The sequence below is a fragment of the Scardinius erythrophthalmus genome, assembly GCF_964197995.2.
Source record: "Scardinius erythrophthalmus genome assembly, chromosome: 18".
Classification (NCBI taxonomy): Eukaryota; Metazoa; Chordata; class Actinopteri; order Cypriniformes; family Leuciscidae; genus Scardinius; species Scardinius erythrophthalmus.
In genome coordinates, this window is record NC_138238.1 from 35,357,847 (window position 1) to 35,382,890 (window position 25,044).

General features: G+C 37.7%; 1 protein-coding gene across 1 annotated transcript; it reads right to left on the bottom strand.

Annotated features, from left to right (window-relative positions):
• Positions 1 to 9,893: 9,893 nt before the first annotated feature.
• On the bottom strand, positions 9,894 to 22,937 carry mmp25b (matrix metallopeptidase 25b). Its single transcript, XM_081392272.1, has 10 exons — positions 22,696 to 22,937; positions 21,167 to 21,299; positions 20,408 to 20,552; positions 19,253 to 19,542; positions 17,640 to 17,816; positions 16,353 to 16,446; positions 15,720 to 15,802; positions 15,420 to 15,572; positions 13,597 to 13,884; positions 9,894 to 11,692 (listed from the first exon to the last, which is right to left on the bottom strand). The coding sequence occupies exons 1-10, from the start codon at positions 22,801 to 22,803 to the stop codon at positions 11,442 to 11,444; spliced, it is 1,722 nt and encodes a 573-aa protein (XP_081248398.1). The 5' UTR covers positions 22,804 to 22,937; the 3' UTR covers positions 9,894 to 11,441.
• Positions 22,938 to 25,044: the final 2,107 nt, after the last annotated feature.

Consider the following 25,044-nt stretch of genomic DNA (forward strand, 5'->3'; position numbering starts at 1 on the left):
CGAGAGGAGTCCAGACACCACTCTCCACTCTGGCCCCTCTTCGACCCTGGGTTGGTGATGTCCAGCCCAGGGCCGCATTCGCCACGGGTTCCGTCCAGCACAGAGTCTGTTCCGGTGGTCCCGAGTCCAGTGGTGCCGAAACGGAGGAGAAGGAAGACTCCCTTCGTGACAGTGCCGGTGGTCCCGAGTCCGGTGGTCCCGAAACGGAGGAGGAGAAGGAAGACTCCCTTCGTGACAGTGCCGGTGGTCCCGAGTCCGGTGGTCCCGAAACGGAGGAGGAGAAGGAAGACTCCCTTTGTGACAGTGCCGGTGGTCCCAATTCCGGTGGTCCCGAAACAGAGGAGGAGAAGGAAGACTCCCTTCGTGACAGTGCCGGTGGTCCCAGTGCCGGTGGTCCCAAGTCCGGTGGCTCATAACACGGAGACCATCCCGGAGGTGACTACCGTCCCTGATGCGCCGACCAGGCGTCTTGCTCTGCCCGCGCCGACCAGGCGTCTTGCTCTGCCCGCGCCGACCAGGCGTCTTGCTCTGCCCGCGCCGACCAGGCGTCTTGCTCTGCCCGCGCCGACCAGGCGTCTTGCTCTGCCCGCGCCGACCAGGGGCCTCATTTATAAAACTTTGCGTAGGATTTGCGTCAGAAGTGGCGTACGGATGAAACATAGGACGTGCGTACGCACAGAAATATTCGGATTTATAAAACCGTGCGCATGCACATCCTACGCAGTTTTCCCTTAATAAATCACAATCAATTCTAAATGTAGCGCAGCTTTTGCGGCTTAATGCCACGCCCATAGTTGCCCATAAATAGACCGTGAAACGCCCACAAGTTAATATTCATCGATTGCGAAATCATGGCAAACACAGAGGAAAACCAGTAACTTCACTCACGTGCAAGCGTGAAGCGCATGATCAGCCATTGTGCGTCATCTTTTTTTACAGTCTATGGTCATTACACATTGTGATGGCATCATGGCATTTTATTACCATCCATTTGATTGCATCTGACAAGCTACAGATGTGTTATGAGGATGAATTGCATAACATGCTAATATTATTGCAGAACATATTTATATATTTTTGCAAATGTGTTAATTTGCGTCGACCAGGCGTCTTGCTCTGCCCGCGCCGACCAGGCGTCTTGCTCTGCCCGCGCCGACCAGGCGTCCTGCTCTGCCAGCCCCGCCTGAGCTGCTCGCACTGCCTGCGCCACCCCAGCGATCCATCACTTCTGCTGATCCAGAGACTGTTCACGTCACATCTGCCAAGCCTGTGTCTTCGGACAAGAGGGCCGCCGCCGAGCCTGTTTACGTCACGCCTGCCGAGCCTGTGTCTTCAGACAAGATGGCCGCCGCCGAGCCTGTTCACGTCACGCCTGCCGAGCCTGGGTCTTCGGACAAGATGGCCGCCGCCGAGCCTGTTCACATCATGCCTGCCGAGCCTGTGTCCCCTGACAAGATGGCCGCCGTCAAGCCTGTGTCTGTTCCTGAGCCTGAGCCAGTGGTGTCGGTTCCAGTTCCTGAGTCGGTACCTGTGTCTGTTCTTGAGCCTGAGCCGGTGGTGTCTGTTCCTGAACCTGAGCCGGTGGTGTCTGTTCCTGAACCTGAGCCGGTGGGGTCTGTTCCTGAACCTGAGCCGGTGGGGTCTGTTCCTGAACCTGAGCCGGTGGGATCTGTTCCTGAGCCGGTGGTGTCTGTTCCTGAGCCGGTGGTGTCTGTTCCTGAACCTGAGCCGGTGCCTGTGTCTGTTCCAGTTCCTGAGCCGGTGGTGTCTGTTCCTGTTCCTGAGCCGGTGGTGTCTGTTCCTGTTCCTGAGCCGGTGGTGTCTGTTCCTGTTCCTGAGCCGGTGGTGTCTGTTCCTGAGGCGGTGGTGTCTGTTCCTGAGCCGGTGGTGTCTGTTCCAGTTCTTGAGCCGGTGTCGTCTGTTCCTGAGCCGGTGGTGTGTGTTCCAGTTCCTGAGCCGGTGGTGGCTGTTCCTGTTCCTGAGCCGGTGGTGGCTGTTCCAGTTCCTGAGCCGGTGTCTGTTCCTGTGCCATGGCCGCCCGAGGGAGAGTCTCCGCCCTGGCCGCCCGAGGGAAAGTCACACCCACAGCAGTTAACAAGATATCTCTAAACTATCCACACCTTATTACCTTTTTGGTTTACTTCTGTGGAAATGAGACCTTTGTACCAGTCGCACTGAGACAATTCAAATGAGACCAAACATGTGTAATACTGTAGGATAATTATTCACATTAAACCATTTAGATTCTTGGGTGAATTTTGGTGATCTCAGCATGAGAGAGAAGGAATGGGGGAAGAGGGAAAGAGATGTAGATTAGGATGATTCTGAGGTGAGACTTCTCAAATGGTGCACAACAATGCGTCTCGAATGTGAGATACAAATTTCCTTTGTTCTCTCAGAGAGTTACCCTCTCTTCCAGTTTTTCCAGTCTTATTGGCAATAAAAAAGCGATGAATACATGGAAATTCTTACATTATAGTCCCTTTAAGAACATTTCTAGTGATCATCTGATTATTTTTTCAAATATTTGAAAATGTACAGATGTTTTAAACTAATGACTAATAAAACTTTGGCCCATCTTCTAAAGTGTCTCAAGACTGCGTCCCAAATGAATTGTTCTTATATTGTACTCTATAGTCTAGAATGTGAATTTAATTTGTGAGTTCATTTGCATCTTAACATAAAAAAAAAAATTTAAATGCAGCATCTGGTGAATTTTCTTTTTGGAATTTTCAGTGTTTATATGCTTCTCACACTGTTTATACTACAAAATGGCATAGAATAGTGCATTAGTACACACTTTTCAAATTGTGTCAGGAGGAATAGATAACATTTGGAATGAGATGTGTTAGGTGTTGAACATAAAGGCCACTTGAAATATTACATTTCCCTCCCATGTGGCTCAAATGGGTTGGCCTTTTCATGAACTTTCTTTGCCAGCTGATCTGGTTTCATATGGCCACATTATTACTGCAGGTCGAAACTCATTACAAAAGAGAAAAACGTTTCTAAACTCATGTGGGCAATTTGATTATTCCACACAATGACGCCAGTGATGTCTTTTGTATGCCTTTGTATTATTAATACAGTAGTGCCACCTTTGAGGGTGACCATAGTTACACAATCAACTGATACAGTATCTGTCAACAAAAAAATCTGAATGTGCAACCAGTGAATTGACAGTCAGTTGGGATTATTAAATGCCATTTATAGGGTTAGTTCACCCAAAAATTTAAATTCATTCATTACTCACCCTCATGTTTAAGCAGTTTTTATGTTATGTAAGGGTTGCTTGCTTTCTCATTATAGCATGAAGTTCCAATGAAGTTCCAATAAACTTCCAATAAATAAAAGCTTATTATAAAAAAATACTTTGAACAGTATAAAAAATAATATACTTTTCATTGTATGGCCAATGTAGGCAACATGTATGGGCTTGAGGTACGTCTGCTGAATTAACCAATACAGGGCTAATTCAGATAGGGCTGACATGGACCCTATTGACAAACCCTTTTAAAGAGGTATTTCACCCAAAAATGAAAAATCTGTCATTAATTACTCACCCTCATCTCATTCCAAACTCGTAAGACCTTCATTCATCTTCGGAACACAAATTAAGATATTTTTGATGAAATCCGATGGCTTGGGGGGCTCTATTGACAGCCATTTAATTAACACTTTGAAGGCCCAGAAAGGTAGGAAAGACATTGTTAAAATAGTCCATGTGACTTCAGTGGTTCAACCTTGATTTTATGAAGAGACATGAATATTTTTTGTGGGCCAAAAAACCTAAACGACTTTATTAAACAATTTCTTCTTTTCCGTGTCAGTCTCCGACGCGTGTTCACGAGAGCACCACGACTCTCGTGTGTGTGTGTGTGTGTGTGTGTGTGTGTGTGTGGTGATGAAGCAGGAGCTGGCGTTCTAATATATGACCCAGAAATGCAGGGCTGTGTTTACAAGCAGAGGAAGATGCACGCTCAACATAAAAGTTCATAACTATGTAGATTTCGACACAGAGGATGAATTGTATTTGTTTGCACAACTTTACTTATTTGAACCAGAACATAATAGAGAACGAACTAAAAGAGATAGAGGCTGCAACACAACCACAGCCACAAGCTTCTGAAAGACAGAGAGCAATGGAGCTGGTGGTGTGGATGTCATCAGTGCCAAGCGATGCCTAATGAACAGGGCTGTGTTTCCCGAAACGTTCTTAACGCTACGTCGTTCTTATGTTACACCTTAAGCTATACCTATGTGTTTCCCGAAACTTGCTTAGTTAAGTATACCTTTAGTAAGTCATACGTTCGGAAGGTTGGTCTGGACCACTCTTAACTTTACCTTATCACTGTTGCAGGTCTATACGAATATAATTCAGAATACACCCAGACAGTGTTCAATTAGGCAAATTCAAGTGTTTTCATGCAAAGAATAAAATTGTCATTACACTGATTGTTGTTAGATTTTTAATATGTTTATTTTTAATTATAATATATATAATATATTATCCAAAGGTACATCAGCTGGCAAACCATTAGGGAATGGGTTTGGGAATGATTGTGGTGGGGAGTTTGCTTAAACCATGGCAGCGATACAGCGAATAGTTGTTCTAAAAGACGGCGCTGTCTGCGGAGCGCTTTCAAAGGCCAGTGAAAGCATACTGTCACTTAAGTCCTATTCGGGCGCTAATATTGTTTCTTTAATATGGGCTCGTCCGGTATTTTAAACATTTACAGGTGTAAGTCGGTGATTATAGTGCCGTTGGAATCCATAATGTCAGTGTTTTCTAACCCAACCCGCGTAAAAATCCCTGGCCAAATTAGTACCTACTGTTTTTTGACAAACAGGTCATGTGGTAATTTGATTGCCATTTGAATCCACATCTCTGAGTTTACAAGAAGAGATTCAAAATTCACTGTTTAAATCCTTTTTGATTACTGCCGAGCACTGTACGTAAGATGTACACTTTTATTACTGAAATGCTGGAAAGTATTTACAAGACAAATATTTCATCGCAGCTCCACCTCAGCGAACAAAAATGGGAAAGAGAAGAAAGCACATAAAAATTTGAGATGGTTATTATGGCAGCAATACATGATACAATTTTAAAATATGTAGGCTATGTTATGTGTTTTATAGGTACACTGTAACCTTTATAGGAGGCTTAACACAAGGGGTGCTTCTCAATATCCCTCCTCGTCTCCTCTCTCCTCCGTCCTCCATCCTATGACCCGGAAACCGATCGAGCTCAGCCATCTTGAAGGACATCTCAATTCTCTAATTGCACCGCGAGGAGTCGAGGATCGAGGAGTGAGGAGGCTTCCTGAGGAGTCATGAGCGAGGATACACAGGTGCATCCTATGCGGAAGAGTTTTATCGACTAAAACGTGACGCACGTATCAATTCTCCTCCCCCTTCACATCGGTCACAATAATTTTGATTTATACTTTAATTTTGCAGTTTATATAAACCACACACCTCACATATTTCAACAGGGTATCTTTCTTTATTATTATTTATTATGAATTTATTAAATAAACAAATTTCAACAACATGAGGGCAGATCCTCTGAGCGCTGCTGATGACGCGATGAAGTGACGCTCGAGTGATCAAGGATTCCAATGTATACAAAAAGCTTTCATTCGATCCCTCCGTCCTCGCGTCTTTTCCTTGCAGCCTTCCCTCGCATCCTACAGGGGGCGGAGCTGAGACGCGAGGAAAGGAAGCGAGGAGAGGAAACGAGGATGCACAAATAAGAATTGAGAAGCGCCCATGGACCACAGCTGCACATCCGTTGAACCCACGGCTTTATTATCATTCCCCCCTACAACAACAACCTACACATGGTTCCTACCCCATTAGTTAACCTGATACTACATCCCCCTTTCTAAGCAAAGGATAATCTTTGTGCAAATGCAAAAATAACATTAAGAGCATTTCTAAACTATAACAGAAGGCTCTTCCGATTACTTATACTAAAAATATAACCCATACCATCATTAAAATGATAATCAAGATCAGTAAGAGTAATAACACACATTTATGGTTCTCAACTTTTTCCATACTGTTCAGCTGTGAAGTACTATGAACATGTGCTTCTGTAAACACTTTATCAACAGCATAAACTGGCGACAATCAACTACTCCCTGCCCTCCTCCATAACTCAGGTGCCATTCCTAAGACCGAACAAAGTCTTTCAAGTAAGATGGAGGATTCCTTATTCGGGCTGGGAAACGTCTTTCACACACAGGAGACTGCTGACTGGCTGCACACTGTGCTCCGGGTGTGACAGGAGTGTGTGTGTCAACAAGAACTGTGCTCTCGGGTGCTGGTTCAATTAAGTTAGCAGGTTCTCCAGGAGCCACAGGGGTTGGTGAAAGATGGTATCTGTTCCTTCGCAGAGTAAAAAAAGTTTCCTTTAAAAGACGCACAAGATCCACATTCTTCCAATACTGTACATTCTACTGCTTTTGAAACGAAACCTTTTTTATGACTACTTGATCCATAACAGGTCTCGAAGGTCTACATTCTTCCAAAAGATGATTTTCCACCTCTGCAAAGGATATTTTAATAATGTGCAGTTCGCTCTTTGACGTGCAATGAATGGGGTCCAAAGCTTACAGTTTCAAAAAGGATCTAAAAAAGTAGCCAATTATTCATTCACTAGTCTACAGGAGCTATGCGATTACTTTTTGTGAGTGACAGAATAAAGTTTAAGTGGTTATTAACTGACATGCGCACTAGTTCCCCTTGCGCATGAGAATTCAATGATTTCCAATTCCTCAATAAGTTATCCTTCTGAGTCCCTCTTTTCAAGGATTCATTTAATCCGGTGTGGCCAAATGAATACATACTTGTTAAATATAATCTAAAACCTGAATATGATCTCCAACTGTTAATAAGATAAGTATAAAACCACAGCATGAAGTCTGAAATGTAAAGGCTGATTGTGTAAGGATAAAATGTTCTAGAAATGGTTTGGTGCAGTGTGACGCTGCGGCTTTACAATTCAGCTTGTTTTACTAGTTTTACAAGGTTTTATTTGTGTGAAGTTTCGTCCAAATATGTCCTTGATTGAAATTCAAGCTAATTTTCAGTTGAAGCCTATTAATTAAACTGTAAAGGTCTCGATTTAAGAACAAAGATGGGATTTACTGTAAGTGTTCATTAGATATTCATTTCATCAAACATTTATTCAAGAACTGAGTGTTTACAACGTTAAATTAAGTGTATTGTTACACAATCTTTATCTCAAACATATCTGAAATGTAATCCAGAGGGTGTGAATTTCAGGTTTGCTGATTGTTGAACCCAGACCACTAAAAGATCCGGTTCCATTTCAAAAGCGATAAAAGGGACAAAATGTTCTATTACGCTTTCGGGTGCCATAAATTTGGGTGTAAACACTTGGCCTTTTTTTTCGCAAGTCCTTTGTGGATTGTGTTTATTGTTAAAAAAAAATCCTTCATCCATTTAAAAGAGTGCCATTCAGTAATGTGATATTAGCACTGACAATTCCATCAACCTTCAAACGAAAAATAATCTTTTCACGGCAGTTATACAAGTTGCAATACTGTTATATAAACAGAAAAATAATAATGGCATTTTGATAAATATAATGACAATACCATGGTTATTATAATTAATTAAAACCATAAAAACATTGTCATTACTTAAAACTAGCCTATATGATTTAAGATAGTTGCCATGGCAACATTTTCATTCAGTTTAATGAGGTACTAAAATAACTAACTAAATAAATTAAAACTAATAAATAAAAATGAATAAGAACTGTTTAGACATATTTAAAAATATATATATTAAATGCACAACTATAATTAACTATGACTAAAATTAAAGTGAAAACAGAAAAATGTATTCAAAATATTAATAAAAAACTATAATAATATTCGAGTAGCAAGGTGTGGTAGATAATCCAATAAGACGAAGATGATTTTATTAACAAATAAACAGAAGATAAACCATAACCAAACTTAGCTAAAATGTTAAATGTAAAATGGAGAATGAAACAGACGAAAAGCACAGGTGGAGCAAAGAGGGAACTAATTAGTAACCATGGTAACAAACAAGAGGGTAGTGCCAAGGAGTTCTAATAAGAACACAGGCAAGCAGACACAGTTTTGTGGCAAAAACAAAACAACGTTCATGTGACAAATACTAAAATCACACTATTCCATATTAAAACACTATTTAAAATATAAAATCCTTACAAGTAAATATACAATATAAATATATTTCATGGGATTTTTTTTGTTTGTTAAAGGGATGTTATCATACTTATATGACTTAATTCTACGACACACAAAATATATTTTAAGTGTCTCAGTGGGGTGTTTTTTGTGTGTTATTTTGTACATACAATGAAAGTCAGTGTTCTTTTAACCCCACTGACTTTTGTATGGATAAAAACTATTTAGCTTAAATGTTGAAACATTCTTCAAAAGATCGTTAGTGTCTCGCAGAAGAATGAAAGTCATACAGGTTTGGAATGAAGTAAATGACGACAGAACTTTCTTTTTTTGGGGTGACCCTTAAAGATCGTAATTTCCACTGAAACAGGAAGACAGGGCGGGACATATCGAGCAGCTCCTCCCCTTTTTTAATATAGCCAATCGAGTTTTGTTTGTATGACAGCTCGGCCAGAGCTGTTGAGCTCAGTAAAGCCGCATTTGACAGCCACAGCCTACTAGATTCCCCTTTAGATTTAATATGAAACTAAAGCAAAACTGTCAGCATGGATGTGTAGTTTGAAAAGTGTGTAATTTATGTTGGTGCATTTGATCTCTTCTACTCATCAGTGTTGTTTCAAATGCAGAGTCAATCGCTTTAAAATACAGCATTCTGTGTAGAAATCAAAGGGGTCCGATACGTTTCTGGTCTGCGTCGACTAGTAGTGCATCACTATTCCCCCTCCACTGTCCTGTCTACATGCTCCTGTATAAAGGGAAAAGTTTACATTTGATTAAACACAAAAAAGCTTTCTGATTTCTTCCTTTAAAATACCTAATTAAATCATCTCACAGAAATGTAATCCTATTGTTAAGATCTTATGTAATAAGTAGTTCCTTTATTAGTGTGTGTTTATTGTATTTAAGTCAAATGTTCAAATACTTTCATTGTCTATGTGGCATTTATTTATTTTAGTGTAAGTCAGAAGTTTGACACGCACACACACGTACACACACACACACGTTGGGCTTTCATGTTTTATGGGGACATTCCATAGACATAATGATGTTTATACTGTACAAACTGTATATTCTATCCCCTAACCCTCCCATTAAACCTACCCATCACAGAAAACATTCTGCATTTTTACATTTTCAAAAAACATCACTTAGTATAATGAGCCATTTACCCCCATTCCAGGGTTTTCCAGGACACACACACAGTCACGGTTTCAGTCAGCTGGAATTTCTGACTTTATGATTAAAACATTTCTAGAATGCTAGAAATACCTTTTTTTTTATCTCATCATCTCAGTGCTTCCACTTGTCTTTGGCATGTCTTGGTATTTTTAATTTCTTTTTTGGTATCATTAGTTTCATTTTGAAATCCAATTATTTTCTGCATGCTAACATTGTTACATAAATTATACTCAGTTTTGCCTAAAGGTGCAAGTCAAACAATAACTGTCTTTCCGGATCAATGTTCATCTAGCTCTAGCTCCATTTAAACTGTGTCTAGGAAGTGAACACTGAACATTCCAGTTCTATTGACTACCGTCATGACTGAAACACTCACCTGTCAAACTTTATACTTACAACAAGCTCTGAGCAGGGTTATTTACTAAGACTAAAACCATAACATCTTTGTTACTTGAAAGAAAATGAACGTTAAGTGAAATAAATATTTTACACACAACAAATATGATTTCATTATTTAATTATTTAAAAAAAATAATAATAAAAATGACAAATACACAATAAAATTGCTAAAACTTTAAATTTAAAATGAAAACAGATAATACAGAAATAAAAACGAATTCAAAAATATTTAAACTATGGTTTCACTTTATTTTGATGGTCCCCTTCAGACATCCTGTTGACTATAAGTAATGTTAGTCCTGAATGTCAATTAACTCTCATTAGAATATTAGCTAGTCAACCGAATGTCTAAAGGGGACCTTCAAAAGAAAGTGTAACCTATAATATTATCTCAGTAATACTAAATTGGATTGAAAAATAATTTTGTTAAGTACATACATTTAAGTCATTAGCAATAATTAAATCTGGACTCTTTAAATTTGCTAAAGATATCGAGGTGGGCTGTGCTGCCAGATAAAATAAAAATAAAAAGGATAAATCTTGTTTAAAACACACTTACAGTATCTTGCCTTGTCATAAAAAAGTTATATTATGTGATATTTTAATCTGTCTCTGCACATTGGTTGCATTGAATTGCAAGACAAAATTTTTTTTTAAATAAGCAGTGAATGCGGTTTTTGTTTTTCATAGAAATAATACAATAATAACTTATTTTCATGAGTTTTATTCTTAATAAATGAGCCTTTTCTCTTCATTGTGATATCGGGACAGTTGCATTACTTTTATGAATTGCATTTGTAAGAATGTTTTAATAAATATTTAGATCCTGACAAAAAAGGATCATGCCTCTGACCCATATACTTTGATCAAAATGTCCCAGCAAAATTCCAGGCCCTGTGAATTTAAGCAAGGCCGTAGATCAGGCGCCTCATTTATAAAATGTTGCGTAGAAACCATCCTACATTTGATCTTATGATCATTTCTCAAATGTGTGTATGTGTGATACGTTTTATAAATGAGGCCCCGCATGAGTCAAACTCCGCTCCAGGAGAGCCACGGTCCTACAGAGTTTAGCTCCAAAACGCCAGCCTGGAGGTTTCTAGTGATCCTGAAGACCTTGATTAGCTGGTTCAGGTGTGTTTAACTAGCGTTGGAGTTCAACTCTGCAGGACAGCGACACTCCAGGAACTGAATTTGACACCCCTGCTTAGATAACACAGCTAACCTTTTGAAGCTCTGCCACGGTGTGTGTTAATGCCCACAAGTGGATCCTACTTGTCATTGCAGCTAGAGATCATACGGGCATATCTCAAGCTGCCTTCATGATAAAAAAGAAATCATTTAGATAAATCTTCGTACTCTATATTTTTACCCCGTAGTCACGGAACAATGCAATAGGGTAACAGTAAAAGCTATAAATAATGAATTCATATAGTTAAATTAATTTCATTACAACCTTGAACCTTATTCAAAAAAAAAGCTTAAAAATAATCTATTTTAATATATTTGTACGTTAAACCTGCATAGATCAAACCATGTCTTTTACTATGTGAATCTGCTCTTAAGTAATCTTTGGATATTTGATATCACTTTAAGTGCTTTAAGACAGTCCACGTAAAATAAGGCTGATGAGTTATTGCAGGTCGAGGTCTATATGAAGACACCTGGATAAAGCAGTACTATGGCTGACAGTAACCACGATGAAGCACTCATCTGTGAGGCTCCGTTGAGGCCACAGTAACAGTCTCCTTTTTGACGTGGGTTGTCTGGAAGTTTGGTTGGAGTTGGCCCTGGACACTTCATCCAATCAACTGCGGTTGATCCGGGACTGACAATGTCTTGGTCCAATTCTCCGCTCTTCAGCACCCAGTACGAGTTGTTCTTGAAGAAATAGGCATTTCCTGAGAGGCAAAGCAAGAAGATGGGTCATAGGCATGATGGGAAAAAGTTGCCTTCTATGAAACATTCAGGAAGAGGACAATAAATAAAATGTGTCCAAGATTGTGGACAATATTTTTTTCAATCAAATAAGTGAAGACGATCATGTTAAAAATCATGGTTGACAATAATTCTGGTTCATTTGTCACACTGGACATGGAAGATCAAGCCGAGCGCATTGCATTGAGGGATATAATAAAATAGTTAATTCCAGGTAGGGAAAGATGAACAAGGTGCATTTACTTTTAAAATATTACATTTAGATATAGCACAGGCATCATGCTATTAAGGGAAATAAAATGAGACATTTGCTAATTTATTTCTCATAGCACAAATGTAAAATTACTACCGGTGTAAGGTGGCCACCAACCAAGGGTAAACTTTTACGGAATGTTTAAATTACTTTTGATATCATTTTTAATAATATTTATATACTGGTATATTTTAAATGGTCATTAATGTCAAACACTAAATAATCATCTAGCCTATCTAAAAATGTGTTTTTTTGCCAGTTTAGTTTCTCAGTAAAAGAGATTCAGCTAAGGTCATTTTATTCTATGATTATGAAACGATATGAATACATATTTAATTGCTCATATTAGATATAATAGCAACACTATAAATTCAATTTGAATGATTTCCCTCAATTAGCCTATGGGTAAGTGAATAGTGTAGTTTGAAATGTAAGGAACTATTGAATAATAACCCCATGAATTAATATAAAATGTAAAAGAAAAACGACACTAGTAACAACTTGCCAATTGGGGTCTTCTGTGTCAACTCTGAGGAGGGATCTTACTCCAAGGGTCTCATTTTATATTTTCACTTTCAAGTAAAACAATATCTTTTACTCCACCATTTTAAAGATATTAATAAGTCCACAAATCCCTCATTAACAAATAGACACATATTTAACATAATACAATATCAGTGTCCAGATGTCATGTCCTGAAATATCTATTAAGTTTCTGCTCACGAAATCTCACATATGTTAATATTCAGATTTAAGAAGAGCAAACCCTCTGATATGCAGATTGACAAAATTAAGAAAAGCACTGACATTTATTAAATGTGTTAAAATGAGATTTTGTGCCATCTGTGATCAAGAGAAAAAATTAAGGTGGGCATCTGACGCCATCACCATACATTTGGGGCATTTTTGCAAATCTGGTTCCATTGTCCTGAAGTCATTGGCTGCATTAGAAATCGCATTCTTCCCTACTATATAGTAGGCGAAAAACAGCATTTGACTAAAGAAGTATAGGCAAAATGTCCCCGGATGACCTACTACTTCCGGCGAGATTCTGAAGTGTGCATATGATGGACTCTTTACTATCCCATGAGGCCACGGGAGAGGATTTATGAATGGCAGTGAAGCGACGCAACTGAGGCTTGAAGGTCACATGATCGTGAAGTAATTACTTATTCAAAATAAGTACCTACTCAAGAGAGAGTGCGACATCAGACGCAGCTATTGTTTTTTTTTTTATAGGTTTTTGGTTACACGCCTAAAATAAGGTCTGTGGTGAACACAAGCTCAAGATATTTTATATGACATAAAATACATTGGACATTTTTTAAGCTTTCACTTGTCTTGTAAAAGGCGGTTGCTAACAAGTAGTTAAATGGGTCTACAGAGGTTGTCTGGGACATTAGACATCATCAACAGGTACAGTAAAATAATCTACTCACTAGTCGCTTTCATAGCCTTGTTGTGTTTATAATCGCGCTCTTGCAAATTGTCACTCAGTGCTCTCTTGCAAACAGTTTCACTGACCGCTACAGATTGATATGAATGATAACAAAAGCTTCTTTTGTATACTAAGCTGAAAATGCACTTAAGGTAAACAGACGTTCTCTACATTACCCTCTCCCCAGGTGATGATGTCATCAGGGGTAAGGGGCACACCCTTCCAGAGGGAGGAGTGTCTGGGATACTCTGCGTCTAGACGACGATTCTCAGTCCCTGGCCCTTCATCGAACCGCCAGAACTCTTCACCGCTGAAGATGTAGGTTTTTCCATTGTGAGCCCAAACGAAGGCCGCATCCACCCTCTTCACATCCTTTCCATCACGAGAGATCAGCCCCCAGTCGGACAACGGACGTGGATAACCAGAAATCGCCACGGTGTCTTTAAATTCCCAGTACTTTGAGCCTATGTAAAAAAAAAAAAAAAAAGTTTACAAGCAATCACTTACAGAAACTAGCATTTTCAAACTGATTTCTGACATGACAACTCCCGGAGTGTTTGGCATGTAATGGATATGACAGTGCTGATATTGGCGAAATAGATCTGCAACGCTGCTGCTGTTATTGCTGCAGCTGCAACAAGTACAGGACTTAACTTTAAAACTAACTTTAGCTGGACAATAACTTTATTCTAGAGCTGCTGTAAAGCCAGAACAATCTATGTTACTTTCATTTCCTATTATCACTGTAAAGCTGCTTTGAAACAATCTATGTTGTTAAAAGCACTATTCATACTTTGCAGTCTCGTGACTACCATGGATACCTGGCGGGCAACAAACGGGTATTTTTAACGTAGAGTCTTGTAGTTCCAGGTCTTTCTAGTAGCTATCAAGTCTGTTAGCGAGCTAGCTGCATAACTATGGACTAGGATTAACTCCAAGGTAGCTAAATTGTGTAAAGCAGACAAGGTTTTTTAAGATAATCGAGCAGTAATAATTCCTCCGTAAATAATCTAGCTCTACTGTTGGGTCATCTCTGGTTCTCATTGAAAACTATAAATATCACAAACCTCAAAACAACCTATCACACACTTTTGTTGTTGTTAGCAAAAGACGACAGCTGTTACTGTGCGTTCATACCGCCACTGGCCAGAGCGTCAAAGTGCCCAGAAATCATTCATTTTCAATGAATTTTGTCGCTCTCGCCAACGGCGGTGTGAACGTACAGTTAGCCTAGCTTAGACTCATAACACAAACAGCTGACTCGCCGAACCAGCTGGTGGTGTTGATTGACGAAACTACAGGGTAACTTAAAGACACGATTAATTACATGATCATACACCCATTATATTCAAACAAATGTTAAAATGACCTTAGATGAAGTGATGGAATGATCACTGCACAGACGTGTATAACGTTACTGTGAAGGTTGCTTATCTCATCTGCGGTTAGTGCAACCAATCGCACAACAACTATCTGTCATGTCGTTTACACCTCAAAACACCAACTTTTGTATAGTAAAACTGCCGACGTCCTGGCAAGATCCTTAATTAGTTTACTGGGTTTCGTTGCTGGAGAACGACATTCTTGCCCGCCAGCCAGTACGTCACGTGCAAAGTATGAATATAAATGAAGATGACTTGACTTGCTATGGCCAATACATGCACGACACGCTGCTGTGAGCAAGTAAGACATGCTTCTGCTGCACAATATAGCGTACATGAATTACCCGTAGCAGATCTATACAGGTTGAGCTGGGGAAGCTGGAGGGTTTATGAAAGCGCACTGCATTGCTAAGGCAAATGCTAACCAAGTATATGAAAGTTGAGCAGCGAGCTCATTGGCTGCTGATGCAGCAGGAACCAATCAGCTGCGCCCTTTAGAGAATGATGTGATTGCAAGCATTTGAGTGGACCTATTAGCATGCGCCATCTAGAGTTTCATTACAGAACTTTGTATTTGTTCTTCCATTGTGCACCCAAATGAATAAAAAGAAACTAACCTATGAAGAAGATGATTCTGCTGTCCTTCTTTCTTTCATAAACTGCATCTATCTTGTCAGTGCCAGGAGGAAGACCAATCCAGAAGTTTTTTATGAGAGCAGGCTGAAAGGACACGAGAGATCCAGACCGCTGGATTCGCCAGAAATATGGACCTGACCGAAGCAGAGGAAATAAAACAAAAACAAATGAACTTAAAAGAAATAAAATAAAGAGCTACAAATATATTAAATGTAGCAGCTTTATTATAATCTTTTAAGCTAGGCAAAATCTGTAAAGATTTTAGACAGCATAGATTGTACCTTTAAAAAAGAAAACATCTCCTCTGATGTTCGCCACCGCATCAAAACCTCCCTCACAACGATTCTGGGCTGTTGGATCCGGTCTAGACAAACAGAGATTTTAATTTGAACTTCTTCTCATCGAGTGCTGGAGATGTTATTAGTAGCTGATATGGCAGTGTATCTACACTATTATTCAAAAGTTTGGGGCCTGAAAGAGTTTTTAATGTTTTTGAAATAAGTCTCTTCTGCTCATCAAGGCTGCATTTATTATTGTGAAATATTTGTGCAATTCAAAATAAGTTTTTGTACTTGAATCTATTTTTAAATGTTATTTATTCTTGTGATGCAAAGTGTCATGTGATTCTAAGATGAAACATTTCTGATTATTATCAATGTTGAAAACAGTTGTGCTGCTTAATATTTTTGTGGAAACCGTGATACATTTCTTTTCAGGATTAGTTGATGAATATAAAGTTCAAAAGAACAGCATTTACTTGAAACAGAAATCTCTCTGGTTATTTTAAAAGTGTTTACTGTTACTTTTGATCAATTTAATTCTTCTTTGCTGAATAAAAGTATAATTTAAAAAAAAATCTTAATGACCTCAAGCTTTTGAACGGTATTGCATGTGTCTCGGTAAACATGACTCACAGTAATGGTACTTTGGGACTAGGTGGTTTTGGTGGTTTGGGTAAGAGTGATGTTGGGTTATTCGGTGATGGTGTTGGTAACCCTTTCTTCATTCCTGTCAAATAACAAGCCAAAAACACAGCCACAACTTTAGATATGGTCAGCTCGGCTTAAAGGGCTAGTTCACCTAAAAAATGTAATTCTAGAAAAATACAATTCATTAATTACTCACCCTCAAGTCGTTCCAAACCCATAAGACTTTCGTTCATCTTCAGAACACAAATGAAATCTGAATTTGTGAAATCTGAGAGCTTTCTGTCCCTCCATTGACATCCTAAGCAACTACCACTTTCAAGCCCCAGAAAGGTAGTAAAGACATCATTAAAGTAATCCATGTAACAGTTTAACCTCAATTTTATGATGTGACGCAAATGCTTTGTTTCCACACAAAAAAAAGTTAAAATTAATAATTTTTTACCACTTTATTTACTAAATATTTATCTCCAACGCTCGTTCACGCAACAACATCCGTTCTCGTGTCAACACAACACGCATGCATTGTGCTCTCGTAAACACGTGTTGAGATTAATGTTATGTAAAAAAAAAGAAAAGAAAAAAGAAGTGGTAAATTATGTGTTTTTTTTTCGCAAACAAAGCACTTGCTTCGCTTTATAATATTGAGGTTAAACCACTGGAGTCACACTGATTACTTTACTAATGTCTTTATTACCTTTCTGGGGTTTGAAAGTGTCAGTTGTGTAGCTGTCAATGGAGGGACAGAAAGCTCTCAGATTTCATCAAAAAGATCTTCATTTGTGTTCTGAAGATGAATGAAAGTCTTACAGGTTTGGAACGACGAGAGGGTGAGTAATTAATGACAGAATTTTCATTTTTGTGCAAACTAACCCTTTAAGGCGAATAACTGGAAAGATCGGTTTACAGATAATGAATTCAAAGCAGCTAACAGATTAAAAAGTGTTACATTTCACATTTTATTTAACTTTACATTTTTAACACATGTTCTTATTTAAAGAAATAGTTCAATAACAAACAAAAAAAGAAAATCACATTGTTTTTTACATTAAGCTACTGTGTTATTTGTGATATGTTTTGTGATTTTGTCCTTATGTTTAGCTGTTGTATGGAGAAAAGGAATGTGATTTTTCCTTTGTGTTCCATAGAAAGAAAATAACTAGAAACAGGTTTTAAGAGACCTGAAGATGAGCAAATGATGACACAATATTACATTTTGGGTGAACAATCCCTTCCAGAGCAGGTGCACAAAGCTTATTAAGAGCATATTCCTACCATAGATTGACTGAATGGCATAGCGATCGTCAGCTGGAAGAGTGTAAGAAGCAATATCACCAACAGCACCCTGGTAATACGGGCGCATGATGGAAGGAGAAGAGGAGGAATGAGAGAGACCGAGGGCATGACCAAATTCATGCACAGCCACCGAGAACAAATCAGTGCCGCTGTCATCTGAAAACATTGAGAGAATAAGAGGAGATTCTTATGCATGTATAATGACATTTTATAAGTGGGTGATTCGTCAATGAAGGACACTTTTGACTACTTGAAAGCATGAAAAACTTCATCTAAAGGATTTAGTATCACATGTCTTACAATAAAGATGAAGTGATGGTAATGATAATCATTTGACAAACTTCCTTTTTTTTTTACATTTCCTTTTTTTTTCTCCAGGACTTAGTTAGCTAGCAGTCTATTAAAACTGAACGTATAAAACTAATATAGATTAAAAAATATTCAAATAAAAACCATTTTCAAATATTAACGTCATAAAACTGCTCTGAAATCAAGAAAACCTGAAAAAGTTTATGTTAAGGAGATGTGCTTCACTTCTCATTTCCGTCAAATGTTTTCTAAAATTCTTGCATGATGGAAATGACAGCAATACTCCTTTGTTATACAAATATGCCATCTAAGGCTACTCATAAGTCCCAATTAGGGAGAATTTAATGTTGTAACACTTAAAATTAGAAAAAAAAAAGATCATTTTAAAGAGGGCTTCTATATATTTGGGTTTAAAATACAATTCACGAGTTCGTTTGATCATGTAATCATACGGCATAGGTGAACAGATCTGGTTTGCTGTCCATGATTGAAAGTTTGTTCTTAAATCATTTTTTGAGAAATACATAAAAAAAGGCTTATGGGATGCTTTAGAGCAGGGGTGTCGATCGACTGTCCTGCACAGTTCATCTCCAACCCTAATCAAACATTGGATTGAGCACCCCTGCTTTAGAGAATGCGGCATCGGAAGATGTAAGCTAAGATGCTGCTTATATACCCATCCGCCCAAACTTACGTCATGATCTTCATTTAGTATTCAGTAACTGCTCAGACTGACACCATCAGACGAGAACAAATTGATTTAACTGATTTAAGCTGGATGATGACACTAGCTTTGCAATATTGACACCATTATTGAACTGAAATGAATCAACACTGAACTGACTTGAGCTTAATAATGAAACTATTGTCTTCTGTAGAGCTGCTTATAGCTGAACTCATGTCATTGTTGATGAGCTTTACACTTGAACTGAACTGAAACAACACTGAACTGAATAATAAGATCTTCTGTAGAGTTGCTTTTCCGCTTAAATGTCATTTGTTTCATAATTTCATGAGCATTAACTGTTATTTTCCTGTTTATTAACGTGTGAATCTGCTTTGAAACAATATGAATACAATTTTATACAACTTTATACAATTTGTATTGTATAAAGTAATATACAAATAAATGTGACATCACTTCACCAGACAGAAAATATCCTAAAAAGTAAAAACAGTTCATTTGCAAAAGCATTGAATTTGATTAATCCACAAATATTCTGCTTTGGGACTGTTATTCATCCATCTATCAGTGAATATTTAGTAATGCTTGTATATCTTGCCTCCGTAGGTCCAGCTCTCCTCATCATCAAAATGTGTATCTCCAGCAAGCTCATACTCCCCTGGGAAGAAGGCATGAGCAAGCGTCCCTCCCCTCCCATCAAATGGATATCCGTCTTCGTGGAGCGAGCGGGCGAAAGAGATCTTAATATCGGCTCTGTCCTGCTCGCTCGAGGAAGCATGTTGAAACTTGAGGTCGGTGACATCACTCCAGGCTTTAAAGGCATAGGCCATTATAGGTTGTACAGCATTGGGTTTAAGGGATGGAGCGAGAGATGGGTAATTCTGGATGCTAGTAGGCAAAACGGAGATAAGTTAGTGACTGCATATTTAAAAGGGTTATTGTAAGTTATTACGCTTGGCAGTGACCATCCAGCTAACAAAAATATGTTCTAAGAACCTTTTGCTAATGTTCCCATTAAGTTATGATAACATTATTTCTGAATGTTCTCTGAACATTCAAAATGTCCTTTTTTTTATAAATATTTATCTGGCAAACATTATGGAAAAGTTACTTTTGAATGTTTAGAATGCTGTGTCAAGCGCAAGACGATGAAACGCTGAAACAACACTGAACTAAACTGAGCCGAATAATAAGATATCTTCTGTAGAGCTGCTTTACAGCTTAAATTTCATGTTTCATAATTGTTGAATTTTACAATATTAACTCTGTTATTTTCCTGTTTATTAACGTGTCGTGAAGCTGCTTCAAAACAATATGAGTACAATTTTATACAACTTTATACAATTTGTATTGTATAAAATACATAAATAAATGTGACTTCACTTAGTTTGACTTAAACTATATTTTTAAGCATTTTTCTTCTGTGAAAAAAAAAACAGAAAAAGTTTTGTAAAAAGTTGAACTAATTTTAACTAATTTTTAGAATGCCGCGCGAGACACTGCAACGATTAAAGACGTCCGTCTAGCGCGTTTGCAATGAAAAATAATAGAAAAGTAGCGCAGTGGAATGGAAAACTTCGTTCTGTTTGAACGGCAGAAAGATGTCTTAGATTCTTGAACTAAGAATGATGTTTTTATGCAAACGTTTTGAGAAAATTATGAAACACAGATAACTGTGAACAAACATTCTATTAACATTACTATGAGCTGGGCATGTTTTGTTAGCTGGGCATGTGTGTCTAGCGATGCAGACCTCCATGTGAGGTCAGACTTTTTCCAGCGGAGTCCAACCGTGGCATATCTTCTTTTCCTCCTTCGCTTTTTCAGCAAGTCCCCGAACCCTATAATGTCCGGCAATGAACATCGTGGTGTGCTCATCAGTTTCAGGGTGTCACTGTCTAGAGAAGCACAGAACAGAAGGTCTCAGATCAATATATAGACTTCCGAGATACAGAGCCCATTACAGTACATGTAATAAAACCCCATGTGAGGAGGAGGGACAGTGAAATAGTTCTTTCTCTAGAGGAAATGTATTGAACCCACCAACCAAGCATGAGGAAAAAGTCACTCTAAATCTCATCATTACACTTGCATATATCAAGAATTGAAAACTAGCTTGCTAACATGGACATTTCTCAGAAGTTTAGCTAACGTTGTGGCAAGGTTATCTCATAGTTCAACATCAACAAATGTTCTTCCAGAATGTTCATTCAAAATCATCTGATCTTTAATAATGTTCTTAAAAAGTTAGAACAAAAACATTATTTGTACATTGTTCATGGAATGTTTTACCTGAAACTTTTGGTTGGATGTTTGCATAGCGTTTTTTAAATGTTACTACTACTCAAACATTCAGAAGTAACGTTCTCTTTATGTCTGCAAAATGATTAAATGTAAAGCTTTGATTTAATTTGATTCGAAAAAAAGCAGGGAAATTGTGAAACAAGACCGTTAGACCATTTCCTGCATGTGATGAAGTACTTTCTGTGAGAGGCACACGCACTGCATTTACCGAGTTTGCCCGTGTCTTTGAGGCCAGCGAATCTCTGCATTTCTTTGATGGCCTTCTCAATGCCCTCTTTCGTTTTCAGCTGCCCTGTGCGGGGGTCCGGGGGGGGCAGGTACCCATACCTGCTCAACCAGTCCTAAGATAAATCACACACCAAATGTGCATTTAAGGTGAGACACTACAGGTGAATAGGGTAAAAGTTTTAACTAGCAGATATCACCATGAAACTTTCCCAGTTGATTACCTACATTAAGATGAGAAAAAAATGTATTACAAGTTTTCTGTAATTTAATGTTTGAATATGCAAATTAGGCAATATCTATTTAAATATGCGCTCATTTGCATATAGTTTAAAAAACGAAATCTGAGTATTGGATAAAGCCAGGTTTAAAAAAAAATTAATTGTGTTCACATATTAGATGGGAAAAAATTACAGAGGGATTTATGGATATCTACTTTTGTTATCCTGTAAATCAGAATATACTGTCAATAGCCTTAAAAAATGATTTTCGCCATTTTTTTGGAATAAAATGTTATATAAATCAGGCTAGGAATAATATATTTACAAATCTCTCTGTAAATGTCTTCATAATATAACTAGGTACAAGACTGGAAAGTTTGGTGTATATAGGTGCTACTGAAGTGGAGATTTCGGACTTTTTGAGAAAACGGGCTTTTATCAACAGCCAATGAGATTCAGCCCTTTTACTTTCACGATTGGTTGCTGATAAAAAGGAAATGACCGTATTTAAATCCGACAGCATTATACAGGAGAGAGAGAGCTTTCTAACGGTATATGTGATGATAGTGTAGACAGCGATCGTGGAGCAGCGGGATGATTTAACGCCAACTTTTGTTGAATTTATGAGAAATCTACAGACGCAAACAGACAAAGTGTAGTAAATAAAGACCTAAATGTGTATTTCGGACTTTTTTTCACCACAAGTCTGAAAGAAGACATGTTATTGAAGACAAATATCCAAAAATCTCAAAATTGACCAGTAAAAAAAAAACACTGTTTTTGCCTGCCGTGTCTCGCCTTAACTTAGTCAAATATAGGCTACACATGAATAGAGACATTTTATCGTTTTCGTTTAAAGTGTAAAGGCCAGTTCACAATAAGAACAATTACTATAACAGTATTAGCATCCACACCAACGTACAATAAAATATGATGATCATCGTTCATCATTTGGAAAAAGATAATACTGAAAAAGATTTTCATCCTTATGTGTCATTATAATGTATTGTTGTGGTGTGGAAATCCCCAACCCAGTAGCAATAGGAAATCCCTATTCTCGTAGAAATGAAGCACTTCTCTAGAAAAAAAATCCCTGAAATTCCACTGAATATAATTTATTTACATCTGTCTCACAGGGATTTTACACACATACAAAATTAACATAGGCTATGCACATGAAACAAAAAAACACAAAGAACAACCACACTTTCTACATATGGCACAATGTTTGTTTTTTTCTGTTTTTAAAAAGATTTTAACTTGTAGTAATGCAGAGTAAGGCTCCTCTTACCACACCCCGAGAGTACTGGTCCGGCATCGGAGCCAAATGAACCGGAGAGATAAACACAAGCACAGTGCAGGTCAGGTGAACCAAGCAAAGACATCCTGAGGAAATCATCTGCACGGACGGAATAAAAAACAAACAGCTGCCGACAATTAAAAGGATCTGCCTTTATTCTAAAGTTAAAGTTGCCCTTATCTCCTCATACCGTTATATGCTCTGTTTCTCTTGCTCTACTTTCAGTTTATCTCTCTAAGGACTAGGCTGGGCAGACCAATCGATGAGAAGTGAAGCTCTCTCAATCTCTCTCTCTCTCTCTCTCTCTCTCTCTCTCTCTCTCTCTCTCTCTCTCTCTCTCTCTCTCTCTCTCTCTGCATTCTGAAATATCTGAAAAATCTCTCACTCCCTGCTGAATCAAGTGAGCATTACTTAATTGTATTAAAATACACAATTACCATTAACATTAACTATTCTATTATGCCTTTATTTAAAATAAGTTGAGCTTTGCCATTCTCAGATTTTGCAAAAGATCAGTTAAAAAATCAGTTGAAAAACACCACAAAACACAATTGAGGATAAGGTGCAGTGGTTACACCCATAACCGAAAGCCACAGGATGTTTCGACTTTACTGTTACAACACTAATATTGTTCTGTTTTAGTTGTCACCCTCATTAAAACAAACACTGCAATGATAACAGTTACAATTTTTTTTCTTTTATTTTCAATATGTAGGCTAATATTGCTTACAACATCTAGTGAAATCTAGTTGTGCAAGAAAGCTACTTTTAATAATTATGTATCAATAATGTATCAAAAATAAATCATGTAATCAATAATCATTTGCGGACAAGCCTACATCAAATAATGTTGCCTAAATGTGATTGTGTGACCGGACGCTGTGGCAGGAAAATAACATCACAGGGGTTCAGGAAATGTACACATGTGTTTAAAAAAAGAATTAAGTCATGACACTAACTTTGAAGTTTAAGGTCTCAGTGTGTTTAACTGAAGTGTGTCGCACTAATCTGTGTAAGATGCAGTCACACAGTAGTTTTGTAACACTTTTCATAGGACACATTTCAACAAAGGCCTATTGCTCAAAGTATTTCACTGTCAGGAGAGATGGGCATAATTACATGGAAATGTATTTAAAATAAAATTACAAAATACTGTGTGGAATTTTTTTTTTATTTAAATACAAATACAGTAATTTGTATTTTGAAAATACGCAAAATACATGTGAAATTGGCCATCCAGTGCAGGTAAAGGTCACAGTGAATGAAGAAACTGCATAGGCCTATATTGACATTTAATTCCTAACCTTATCTCTGCCCTTTCTTTCTTTCTTTCTTTCTTTCTTTCTTTCTTTCTTTCTTTCTTTCTTTCTTTCTTTCTTTCTTTCTTTCTTTCTTTCTTTCTTTCTTTCTTTCTTTCTTTCTTTCTTTCTTTCTGGCAATTACAAATAAACCTATGCAAAATAGCAGCCATTTATATACTTTTTTTCTGACCAGGTTACAATGTAGTCTATTTGTGGTGAACACTATTAAAATATTCATACTGTATGTATGTGGGAACCTTTTCTGCTATTTAGCAAAGAATATGGATGGACGATATGACCAAAATCTTAATTTTACTTCACAGTAACAAAATATATCATGGTTTCACAATTCTCAATATCAGTTTTGATACCACAGCAAAAACTGAATTTCAAACTCTTTTGAGGCCCTTTTTTTCTTTTTCTTCTTGCAGGTAGTAATGCTTTTTAAGTATAGTAATTTTATATTTATTTTATGTAATGTTTATTTGTTTCTATAAGTTTATTCAAATTAGTAAGTTTATCTAACAATTTAAAATTAGAATTTATTTACATTCATTTGACAATATTTACCCAAAGTTTTTATGAATAAAACTAAAAGCTGAAGATGTTTGTGGTGTATCACTCATCAGTGCTTCTTTTTCCACTCCAACGTTCCAATAATGCCCACTAATGCTGCACGGATACATTTGCTTACCCCACAACTAGGCCTATAAACGATTAAAAAAAAGTTCCATCGATTCACACTTTCTATCATCACTATGATATGTACAGTAGTGTCATATCACCCATCCCTTTAAACACATCTGACAAGATGTTGGGGTTGGGTGGAGGGGGTGTTTCTGAACTAGTTGATGCACGAAATCAGTAGGCTACTTGATAAAGAGGTGGACAGGCAAAAGGTATTTTATGTATTTTGAAAATACAAAAATACTCATCTTAAATGTATTTAAATACAAATTACATTAGATTTTTTCCAAAGGCTTTAATATACAAAATAGTATATAGTACGTATTTTAAATACATGTATCTGAAATACTGC